Source organism: Rhyacophila brunnea, unplaced genomic scaffold (assembly GCF_057557595.1).
Source record: "Rhyacophila brunnea isolate RB1 unplaced genomic scaffold, BYU_Rbru_1.0 scaffold_5, whole genome shotgun sequence".
NCBI lineage: Eukaryota > Metazoa > Arthropoda > Insecta > Trichoptera > Rhyacophilidae > Rhyacophila > Rhyacophila brunnea.
Window position 1 is genome coordinate 12,761,459 of NW_028233170.1, and position 12,960 is coordinate 12,774,418.

A 12,960-nucleotide genomic window follows, 5' to 3' on the forward strand; every position below is an offset into this window, starting at 1 on the left:
GTTTCAATTTCCTAAGGTCTCATACATCGACTTGTATTGCTGAGTGGCAGCGCACTTAGTCCCTGGGCAATGGTCCACGATCCGGATTCATTGCGCGCAGCTGTGGCCGAACAACTCGGCTGCTACAACGAGTCCCACCCATCCAGCACCCCCCCAGACGACGATGATATCACACAGTGCCTGCAGAATAAACCCCTCGAAGTCCTCCTCCACGTCAGAATATCAGACGCAAAGTTCATGCCAACCTGGGGACCTCACCATCCCATCGAGCAAGACGGCATCGAACCAACACACGCAATGGAAGTAGCAAGTGATAGTTTCATAACGTGCAATCTGATGCTCGGCGTTGCTACAACAGAGAGCTACTACGATTTTAGTGCTACTGATATCCAGTACGGTTTCGAGGAGGACTATAGAAATAGAGTATTAAGGACTTTTATTAGGAATTCTTATGTTTATCATTTAAATGAGATATACGCGGCTGTGAGAAACGAGTATACAGACTGGGATAAGCCCATTCAGCATCCGATTAATATCAGAGATTCGACTATGGAAGCTTTGAGTGACGGGCATACGGCTGCACCTATGCTAAGAGTGGCGCACTTGCACGCTAGAAGGGGTGCTCCAACGTACTTTATGCATTTTGCCTATCAGTCGAAGGATGGAGATTATCCGCAGGTAATTATTAAAATTGTATTAATATATTATTCTACTGTGTCCATTGATTGTTTTACTAATTTTGATATCATTTAATATATATTATAATGAAATTTAAATCCATTTCAGGTTTCGGTACTTCTGTTAATCTTTATTTTGCATTATCTTAAATTTTGATTACATACTCATAAAACATAAATTTCACTTGTATTTATAATCATTATTTCATAACTAAATATTTCTAAAAAATAGTATAACATATTTATAGTAAAGCATATAAATATACTATACAACCACAGTTAAATAGTATTATTAAACACAACTAGAGCTTGCGTTTTCTTAAGAATTCTCAAAATTTGTCTCGAGCTTTTCCCGGTAAAATAGAAATATAATGAAAAAATCAAGAACTCTCGAGAATCTCGTAATCTCAGAAAAAAATACTGAAAAACGAGAAATAGGATTACACATAATTCATCAAGATTCTCTATCGCAATATCTAGTTCTGTTTTACTTTTATTTTTTCATTTACTGAAATTGAAAGCTCTTATAAAACATTTGTATTATTGTGAGACATTCGTTATTATATTATAAGAAAAAAAATAATTCTATGTGATTTCGTCAAACTACATTATTTGACTCATGCATTTATATTTTTTCTCTAAAATTGATAAAACACATGTTATTGTTCCTCACTAGTCATTTATAAAATATATTCTGATAAAATTACACTATTGAGTTCTAAAGTATTTTGTCGTAACCAGCTTTTTTGGACTAATTAATTAAGATACCTAGATAATAAAAAAAAAAGTAGGTACGTAATTAGTGAGTATTAATTCATATTAATCATTTTTAGATGTTACACGTTTCTGTCTAGACAGCGAATAGAAACAAAATGTTAAATATTATTAACTAATTATTGTGTTTTTATACAAATAGCGTCTTGGTAGCGTACGCGGTGAACCGATAGGTTACGTACTAGGCTTGCCAATGGTAGACGGTCTTCCATACTTCCCCGCAAATTATTCCCGACAAGACGGAGCCGTGTCTGAAGCCCTGCTTTCGCTGGTCGTGACCTTCGCAAAGTGTGGTGACCCTAACGGAAAACCGGGTGATCCCGCCCCCCCACAATATGCCGACTATGGCCGGGAAAAAACACAGTACAAGAGTGTTCCGTGGACAACGTATGAGCCAGGGTCTCAGCGATATTTAGCGTTTGGTAAGCAGATTTTTTTTTCAATTAGTCATGGTAGTGATTTTTTGAATAAAATTTTAAGGAAGTTGTTTTTTACGGGCTAATAAAAAATATTAAGCTATTATTTTAAAAATATTGCTAAAAAATAACAGTTCTATTTCAATCCATTTTCTGCCACTGAATGTATTTAATTTTAATGTAATTAAATAAGTTGCCTTGAAGTAACAAGATTAAGTATTTTTACAATACTGACGTATTATAATTGAATATAAATAAGAAGTGAATTTTTTTATTTTTTTTTTAAATTAAAAAAAAAGAAATAGTGTTTAACACCCACAATAGCCAAGCGGCTTAGAGGTCGGATTATAATATCGTTTGGCCCCAGGTTTCAATCCTGGGTCTGGCAAATACACGTATTGTTTGTCAATTTGCGTTTGGAGTAAGAGGTCTTAATAGGTTGAGCAAGTGGTAACATACATTTCTCGTTAAAAATAAAAATAAAATATTAGGCCCAGATAATCTTATTCGGATCGGACATGGTTAAAAGAAAAAAACATTAAATGAGATTCAAATTAATAAAATTATAAAAAAAATTAACGACATGATAACCTTCATAAAACGTATACGTTATAAAAGTTATTCGAAAATTGTGTTTCTGTTTATCTTTAAATTTACTATTTTTTGATACGTATTGTTAATTAAACCTCTTTAACATATAAATTGTATTAAATTGCATGCTTTACACTAGGTTATAACTACGGTAGCACTGTACGCCGCCCTAAAATAGGTATAGTGGTAAACTAGAATTACTCAACAGTGGCACTACGTTACAGCAAATAATGCTATTCGCAGTCGAAATAGTAAGCATTGAAATATGCATTTTAGTAAACAATACACATACAATACTGTGAATCACTTTTGCCTTACCCATCATAGTGCTACTGTAGAATAATAACAGTATATTATGGATAATGAACAAGAGTAAAGAAGTAAGTATATTATATCGTAATATCTACTTGTAGTTTACTTAAGTTATGTCCCATAGTTTTAACCATATATAATTTACGATATCAATAATAGAGTTAAACTTTAATAATAACACAATAAAGTATCAATTAACTGATATAAATAGTATTTATAAAATAACTAAACGATGTATTATTAATATTATATTATAGTTTCCATGCAATTATAAAAATCAATCAAAAATTCATAAAATTTAATATATCTATCTGCGTAATACATTCAATTATAAATCGTTGCATATTTGATATGAAATACGCTGCATTCTGTTGATTTGTCAGACAACGAATGAACCCAGCCTTATTAAATTTTGAAGCGTCAGTCTGCTCGTCGGACTTCGGTTTGCAATCACTGCATGAATAATTCAACGCTTTCCTGGCGATCGACGGATCGTAGTGAAATACCCGAAATAATTGATTATTTTGTTCAAACACACCGTACTAGTTAGTATTTGCCATAATTTCTTTCATCAAATAAGAGTACCTTATTATGACCATAATTGATATACCTAAATAAAAAAGAAAATATTGGCAAAACGTAAATTCAACAATTTCCATTTACTTTTAGCAAGTTAATGCATGTTTATAATATGTGCAATGTAAATTATATATATATTTTTTTAAATTATGAGACATGTTTATTATATACGGACAATATGTAGGCATTTAAAAATACTATTTTTTAAGTGACGACTAGGTATTCAAATTCAATAATTTAAATACCAAGGTTTAAAAATGTTTATTATTATAAATTTGTTTTCAGTTTGTATATTTTTTAAAAAACGTGAAACTTAATAGATAATATTATGTAATAATTATTTAATGGATTAAATGCCATATGCAGATGAGTAACTAAGAAAAAAAATGTCAAATTAAGATATAATATTGTTAACAATCACAGCTTTTCTCAACATATCCCCCCCCCGTCAGTCATTTTCACACAAAAATATGAATGCTTCAGATATCTTTCACATGCTTAGAGCCGTTTATATAATATAAAAATCATACTGGGCTTGATTGCGTCATTTTTTTAATATATTAATTACATTCTTTTTTCGTCATTGACCAATTTATGACTAAGGATCATAATCTCTCTGGAATACTAATGAATTATTGACCAGGTTTCTCCATATACACCTACAGTAACATTATGATCAACTACATGTCTTGTAGCGGTTATTGTAGAATTTCCAGTGAATTTCTTCATCTAGTTACTCCATATTATCAGCGTTAACCCAATGCCTCTTTTGTATAGCACGCTATCCAAAAAGAATTTAAATTTTCGAGGATATTAAAGTCTCAGTAAACAATGCACTTGCAGAATCATATACGTCCTAAAGACACAGACGACAGTCTTTTATTGAGGCTCATTTTCTACCATGTCTTGTAGTCCAATGAAAGACACTGATTTCGTATCCGGGTGCTTCGTATTTGAATCCCGTTGAGGTCACAATACATATTGTGGCTTTCTCAATGCATAAATTTTTCTGTGAATACTTCACTGCTTTATAGCACACAACTGTCTCATTACTACTAAACTTGGTGCGTATCTTGGCCAGGTGTAGTTATAAAAAGAAAAAAACGCATTTGGTTCTATGTTCCATAAATGAGTTCTATCTTTAGTTATAAGCTATATCTGTGCCATTCTAATATAACTAATAGTCACACTTGAAATACTTTCATTATTTTGTTTATTAACAAAGATTTTTGTGGCATATTACACCTTTAAAAAAGTATCGGTGATCGACATTAAAACAGTATTTTCAGCTTGACGTGTTCATACTTGTTTTTAAGTATAATATAAAGTATTTAATACACTATTTTTGATTATTATTAGATTTTACTGAATCACATACCGTTTTTCAATTAAAATATACTAAAGATTTTTCTTCGGGGCGATTAGTGTCAGTATATTGTCGTACTAAGCACAGAGGCCGTAAATTACGTAATTAGGTATTTTCATGTTTTGATGAATTTGGATTTAGCATTTGAAGTTTTTGAAGATCGGTAAATAACTCCAAGCCATAACTACTATAATAGTAACAGAGAAAATCGAGGTTTTAATAGCCGTGTTTACAGAGTTTAAGAAAAAACTCGATCTATGCGATTTGGTCGTAACTATTATTTTCTAAAGGATATTAGCCGTATCTGACATAGATGCGAAAGATCGAATTACATAAGATAATTTTAATTATTGTGTTACCGTCATTATTTCCGACTGCTCTTACGTGAAGCCTATTCCACCGTTTTCTCTCAGTCCGCGTCGTTCTAACTACGTCATATTATTTTCTGATAACACTATCAAACTTCACGCTTATGTAGTATGTTTATAGTTTATAAACGCTGATAAAGTTATCAACAAATTTATATCAGTAAAACTTAGTTAGTTTTTTGCAGCAACCTCAATAAGTTGATACGCTTCTGAGAATTAGCGTAAAGTTTTGAGGGCAACTCCGATGCAGTTTGTCGTATATAAAACGAGGTTCCCAGGAAGTCGACAATGAACGCCGCCATGCTCGATCTGTGACTATGGCCTGAGCCAAATGCCGTGACTGTAACTTAGCCGTAACTGTAACTTTCTGTTAGCCAAGCTAGCAACTATAAATTCGACGTACCAAGAACATAAAGTACACCGGCGGTTTTTTTAGTAGCAATCTATTCAGTTTTCGACGTCAGGTTAAAGTGGATTACACCTGCAGGGGGCATTAGCGGCGCCACGATAATTACATTTCGGCGGATAGGTGAATCGTTACAAATTTTAACGTCTAGCCAGGACCAACGTATATTTATGTCAAATATGTGCATGAGAGATGAGCGGTTAAATTAAGAGGTGGTCACATCATCCAACTAAATTGACATTATTGATGATCATCCTAACACTATTAACAGTACGAAAATAAGTACAAAATCTGTGAACACTTTTTTGGAGAAATTTGGCTTGAGACTGACTCTTAGGTCCAAATATATTATATAAATATAAATTATTGATGATCTTAGCATGATCAAAATAAAATATCAACAAATATTTATTGTTTTTTGATTAAATAAATAATAACAAATAGTTATACAATTTCCTTATATCTATGACCTACGTAATAGCAACATTTTTTTGCATGCTATTTTCTTTATCTTTTTATGAAAAAAATATAATCCGTCTCTTTTTATGAGTTCATTATTTAAGTATTCACGAATAATTTATTTTTGTAGACGTGATTGTGGTATTATAGACAATATCTCAATAAGCAATCTGAAGAAATTCATGTTATTTAATTTATATTATCATTTTGAATTATTACTTGCGAATGCTATGGGTGGTGGGTAGATTTAAACCACGCGATGGCCCTGCTTCCAGTTATGTCGGCAAGTCAACATACACACAAACGGAATACGCAAATAAAAAGCGCGCTATAATCTGATTGTGAATTTGGTGCGTTTCCCATCGCCCAGTTCTTTTTTCCGCCCGCCGGAGCGAATTAGTGTTGCCCGTTTCGGTTTGATGATATTCCCGCTGAATTATTTTTACCGGAGTTTTTAATTATTATTAAATTTCGGGTAAATACGGATAATCTTCTTTTGCGTTCAAAGACGGCTTTGGCGACATTTTTTTTAACAGAGTTGATGAGTAATAATATGAATTCTATTGAGAGTCCTGAAATAAAAATATAAGCGAAACCTATAAAAATATTCTACCATATTATCACAACCGTATTAACTTATTAATATTATAATATAAACCGTCTGTTCTTCAAAGTCCAACTAACTCAAATTATATTTAAAAATAGCTTTAATTTAAAATCTATATTTATACCAATGATACATAGGTACTTTACTAATATTCGCATACATTATAATGGGTGTTATATGCATCATACTTATTTTTTTTATTAACATTTTATTGGCAGTATTGTAGTCAGTCAATTCAACAACGTGTTATGATTATTAAAACTTCGTTAAAAATACTGAATTCAATTTCATTTTGATGTTGATTTTGACCAGAGTGAATGTATATTTAAACAGAAAACCCATGATTTATTCATGAACGACCTGTTAGCCTTTGTAGAATAACTTTATGGAATGCAATTTAGGTCTATGTCATCATTGGACTGTTTGTCTTTAAAGATGACAACGAAAAGTATATAGACAGCGAAAATTATAAATTGAAGTGTCATAGCCGCCGTCAAGGCGCTGCGTTATATTAAGCAAGATTGCCAGTTTTAAGAGACTTTTTCCCTACTTTGGTACGGAATGTGTTACCTACAATTTACTAGATAACAACTTTTTCCAATCTTTCGGGATATTTTTAGTTATATGGTTACACTAAAATGTAAAAGAATAACTACCTGTAGTTGCAGCGACTCTAACCTTATTTATAAGCCCAGTGAGCTCATTTTTTATTTTTTCTTCTTCGTAGTAGTAGGTTATAATACGACTTATAATCCTCCAGCCTATCACTTTTCAATACTTTTTAGATTATTAACACGTTTAAACACTTTACACTAGTTCGCAGTTCGCACAAATCGTCGTGGTAAATGCAATAGGTCGTATGTCAAAAAAATCTCAAAACTGTTTTATTGCGCCATAGTGATCAGCTCAGTCATCTACACGACCTCGAATAGCTCTTATGTCGTTGAACCAATAAGAAGTCGACTATTTCAACACTTGCAAAAAGACGAATCGACACGTCATTGATATTGGTCAAGCCAAACAGTTGTATGTCAAACCTCATCATGACAGTAATGTTTTTGTTTGTTTCTATTCCTCGTTCTTGACGTTATATTCAAGAATTCATCAAATAATTTGATGTAAGTAATTTTCTAACCACTGTTTTATTTAAATCTACTTTATAATTACATTACTGTTGTTAATTTTAGTAAATTTTTCAAGATTCTTTCTAGAGATACTAACCTTACTTTTTGTCTCATTTATTTATTATTGCCAAAGTAATTATTTGTTCAAGATCGACAGTTTTAATAAGACACTGTTTATTTAGAGTAAAAATTAGTTATATAATAATGCAATTATTATTAATTAAATAGAAATTTGGTACACGAATCTTTGACATAGAACCTTTTGCATCAGGGAATTCCGAGCATCGGTTTTGACATACGATCAATTGCATCTGTTCCAGATTACCAAAAAGCTATCAAAATGATTAATGGAAGTCGTGGGCGGTACTTGGTATCTTTAGCAGTCAGCAAAATTACTTCATCTAAGAATAACGGTAAGAATAAATAAGTTTATCTCGTCATAAAACAATACGGTGTGGAGTGGAGATGACATTTTGCTGAGGAGCATGAACGATTATCAAATTTAAAAATCATTATTTTCTTCAGGACCTCAAGTAACCTGTGGAGTCGTAGGAACCACTGACGATGTGGCGTTACAAGTTGAACCTGGGAATGCGGCGGAAATTGAACTCTTAAAGCATCCATTAGAAGAAATTTTTCAAAATATTGGCTCAGAAATAGAACTCGATTTTGCTGAAGTTAATAATACTTTGACTGTTGAAACTCCAATTTTAGAACAAGCAGAATCATTGTTGAAGCAACCTTCGGACATAGAGATAGCAGAGAACACTGTATCAACACAATCAGCCCTGAGACAAAATATAAATTATGATATGACGATGGCTGAACATCTAAGTGGCCCTGAACATTCACTATCTGACAGCAGTAGTGACTCTGAAGATCTGTATCAACCTGAAGCTAATCAATCAAGCTCATCAGAAGATTTAGAGGAGTTTGCTATGCAGTCTGACACCCATGGTGATGAACCTAATGAGCAAGTCAATCAAAGAAAACGAAAAGGGCAAAGCATTAATTGTAAACTGTGGAAGAGGCAAAAAAACTCTCAACTGCGATTGCTAGGCAAGTCTTATGTGGGTTTTGAGAAGAGTGAAGAGTCCGGCAAGTATAGACAAACGTCTAAAAAAAAATCTAAGACCATAGGTCCACGTTGTGGTGGGCATAATGTGCGTCCTCAAAAGGGTGGGCCAAAAACAGCCTTTAAGTGCGATACAATTAGTGATAAACAACGCACCGTGATATTCACAAATTTTTGGAAAAAAACAAGTTGGGATTCCAAAAAAACATTTGTCACCGAAAACGTTTTGCAAACCACCCCAAAATACAGAAGAATCGCCAGTGAAAACTCAAGAAGAAAACAAAGCTTTCGCTTTTATTTTACAGCAAAAAATGAAGAAACTGAAGAAATAACTGAAAATATAATTAAAAAACAAGTTTGCAAAAAATTTTTTTTAAACACTTTAAGTATAGGGGAAAAATGCTTAAAATTATGGACCTCGAAGGTTGAAGAGCCGCAGTCATCTGAAACGAATTTAAATAAACAGAAAGATGCAACACTAACTATTTCAGAAGAGTTAGAGACCTGGTTTAACTCTCTGCCAAAAGTTGAATCGCACTATTGTCGATCCTCTTCAAGTAAGTTATACCTGGAGCCAATTTTTTACAGTTTTCGAGACATGCATCGCTTATATCTAGAAAAATGTGCTTCTGAAAATAAAAGAAAAGTATCATGGGGTACATTTCAAAATACTTATAAAAAATTGAATCTAGACATTTACACGCCAAAAAAAGATCAGTGCAATGAGTGCACTTTGCACAAAAACGGGACACTCGACGAAGAAAGTTTTCAGAAACACATTAAAAAAAAGAACGATGCTAATGCGGAAAAAGAGTCTGATAAATCCTTAGCTCTGAAAAATGAAAACATCAGATGTTACACAGTCGATTTGCAAGCTGTTCTTCTTTCGCCTCGTTTAAATGCTTCAGCAAATTATTATAAAACAAAATTAAAAGTACACAACCAAGTCTATTATAACCAAGCCACGAAGGACGTCTCGTGTTATGTATGGCATGAGGGAGCTGGGGGGCTTGAAAGTGACGTCTTTTGCACTATAGCTACTAAATTTATCTTGAAGGAAATCGGCCATCTGGTACCGCAAAAAGTTATAATATGGAGCGATGGTTGTGCGTATCAAAATAGAAATGTAAAATTATCAAACGCACTACTCGACATCAGTATGAAGAATAATCTTATCATAGAACACAAATATCTGGAAGTAGGGCATACACACATGGAGGTTGACAGCGTCCATTCAACAATCGAAACGAAGCTGAGAAATCGAAAACAAATTTTCGTCCCTGCCGACTACATGGCTATCATTGAAAGTGCAAGAGTAAAGAAACCATACAAAACACTTTATCTCAGCCATGACGATTTTCAACAATTCAGCACAGACTACTACAGCAGTATTCGGCCTGGAAAGAAAACTGGCGACCCATGTGTAAACGATGTCGTTGCATACCAGTATACTCCAGAAGGTTTAATAAACTTTAAATTGGACTTCGGCCATACATGGAAACCACTTCCAACACGAGCGCGAGTTTCAATCGCAAGCAGTGAACGATTAAAATTATACAATGGGCCTTGCCCTATTGAGGAGAGTAAATACCAACACTTGCAGGTACTAAAACTATTAATTCCAGAGGACTACAGAGATTTTTACACCAGACTACCGTTTAAATAAAAAAAATACTTTTTTATAAAAAAAATTAAGTATTCTTTTAAAACTGCTATTTTTACTTTTAAGTAGGTATTTACCTGCTCTGTTTTAATGCTTTTTTAAAAAATATTTTATGTATTGTATTTTAACTTTAATCTTTTCTTTTAAAAATTGTAATTGTTTTTAAAAGTACCTAATTAAACAGATCTCCAATTTATAATAAATCTACTTTTTCATTAGTCTAAGCTTACTTTTTAAGCGTTTATGTACAAGTGTATAACAATATGTATATTAATATAATATAATCTGTATAATATTATATTCGTTTCATTATAAATACCAAATTTTAGTGAATTAAAAATAGGTATGTATACATAAAAATTGGACTTATGTCAACAAAAGTGGCCAACATTGATGAGCAAATAGTCGTATGTCAACCTAACTTTCTAAATATTCATCTTACGTAAAAATGTTGATAACCATCTTAACAGGGAACAAATTTAACCATGAAAATAAATTTGTGAAAAAAATCGGTGAAATGGGGTTAAGATGGGATAGTTTTTTGTCTCTCCTGAAAAGTTTGGTATTTTTGACATACAACCTATTGCATTTACCACGACGAAATAACGAACGTCAAATGATTGCACAGCAAGGGGAATGGAGAGTAAAGGGCTAGGGAGGATTGTAGTTTTCGAAATCGTTTATATGTTAATATGAAAAACAAAATAATGTATGGTGACATCAATTGGTTACTTCGCTTACCTTATCAGGTTACTTTATTTGTGGTTACTTGTTGACTAAATTGACAAAAATCATTCAACTTCCTACTGAAACCCAATATTCGTGAAAATTTGTCCAAAGTACTTTATAAAATATGCCAAAATGTAAAAAAAATATCAATATTTAAATAAATAGATATTAAAATTTATACAAATCATTATAAAATCGAGTTTTCTTTACGAGTTATCTAAAAACAAAATAAATACAGGAGTAAATAAAAAATAATATTATAATTAAAAAAAATAGTTGAATACATAAAGAGGTACATACTTAATTTAGGCAGGTTTAATAACTTAATAGTTGTCAATAAAATTCTTATATCCCTTTACTGCATGATTTTTTTTTTTTGAAAAATTTTATTTTTTCTTGGTGTCAAAATGCCTTGTGAATGAAGGAAAAATAATGAAAAAAATATTTTTCGAAAATTTCATTAAATTTTGTATGTTACTGCGTGGTGTCGCAAATTTACGACATTTGGAAATCTTACATTTTAGTATGACAAAATACAAAACCAAATGAAAACAATTATAAAAAACTAATGTACACACCTTATTTAATGTGTAGATATTTTTATTCAACCAATTTCAATCGTCTGTATATTTTTTTTTGTTTATTTACAAATGCGGATTTTTGCGTACATACGAATTCGTCAACTGTCAAAGCAGAAATGCATAGACTATAATGCAGAAATGCTTTATTTCTTGAAATGTCCAAACAAAATCGGTAAAGTAGGATGTTTATGGTAAAACAGTTTTCTAGGCATCGAAAAAGGATATTATTTGATAATTTACACAGATGGCATTGGCTATATCGCAATAGTTTGAAATGTCGCAAATTTGCGACACTATGCAGTAAAAGGATATTAAAAAAATGTCTTTAATTTTCTCTCATGAAATATTAAGAAATACTAGGTACATATACAAATAAAAGTAGTTTTCATATTTTAAATCTTGTTATTTTTTGTTATTTTGAAAGGTCCAAAGTCAAAGATGAAAAGCCATTATAGGGGACATAAAATGGCTCTTTGGTTAAATTTAATTCCACAACTTCATCAACCGGGTGCTTCCGATGTTTCAATGAGGCATCATCACTTCAGAGAAAGAGACCCTCACTTCTACACAGGTAAGGTTTTCTTCAAATCGAATATAATACTTTTAGCAATGAAAACTCATTCACTCAGGATCTTGCATATAATAAAACGGAAGGTGATAACTGTAAAAAGGCGGGATGTTGTTAATATTTAGGTATTTTACTTTCAAGTATCTAAGATTGATAAAATGATGATATGTTATACTTAGTACATTTTATATTATTATTTTCTATATCAGGTCCTGTACGGCTCGAGTCGTTTACACTACTCTACGGTAGAAAGAGTAGCACACCCGAAAGACTGAACCCAACCGAGTGTCAGCCAACAATGGACGAGCTGGAAGTAGATGATGAAGATGAAAATTTGGAGACGGAGACAGCTATTCCTCCTGAACGAGAAGCTGATCTATTGCGGAAGCTAGCCAATAAACACTACTACAGGTAAGATACAGATAAACTGCTAAGATTATTCTTTTTTAATGGATATTTTTTAGATTTTTAACCAATTGTTTAATCAACATTGAAAGTTAATACGCCGGCTAGACGGCAGCGAATTGTCTGCGCGGTATAATTTGTGCAAAAAATACAGAACACTTTTCGGTTTGTACGAGCTACAGTTTTCCCGTCCATACACACGGACTTCCCGATACAAAGCAGTTTGCGCAGGTAAGCTCGTGATAAAGCATGAGCATCTA

At 32.3% G+C, this 12,960-nt stretch overlaps 1 protein-coding gene across 1 annotated transcript in view; it reads left to right on the plus strand.

The window, feature by feature from the left end:
* LOC147066058 (neuroligin-4, X-linked-like) overlaps positions 1–12,960 on the plus strand; it is a 55,384-nt gene that overhangs the window by 18,675 nt on the left and 23,749 nt on the right. The window contains exons 5-8 of the mRNA XM_085955282.1: positions 17–678; positions 1,594–1,873; positions 12,152–12,298; positions 12,505–12,706. Coding sequence (XP_085811408.1) covers positions 17–678; positions 1,594–1,873; positions 12,152–12,298; positions 12,505–12,706 — 1,291 coding nt within the window. The remainder of the gene's footprint in view (positions 1–16; positions 679–1,593; positions 1,874–12,151; positions 12,299–12,504; positions 12,707–12,960) is intronic.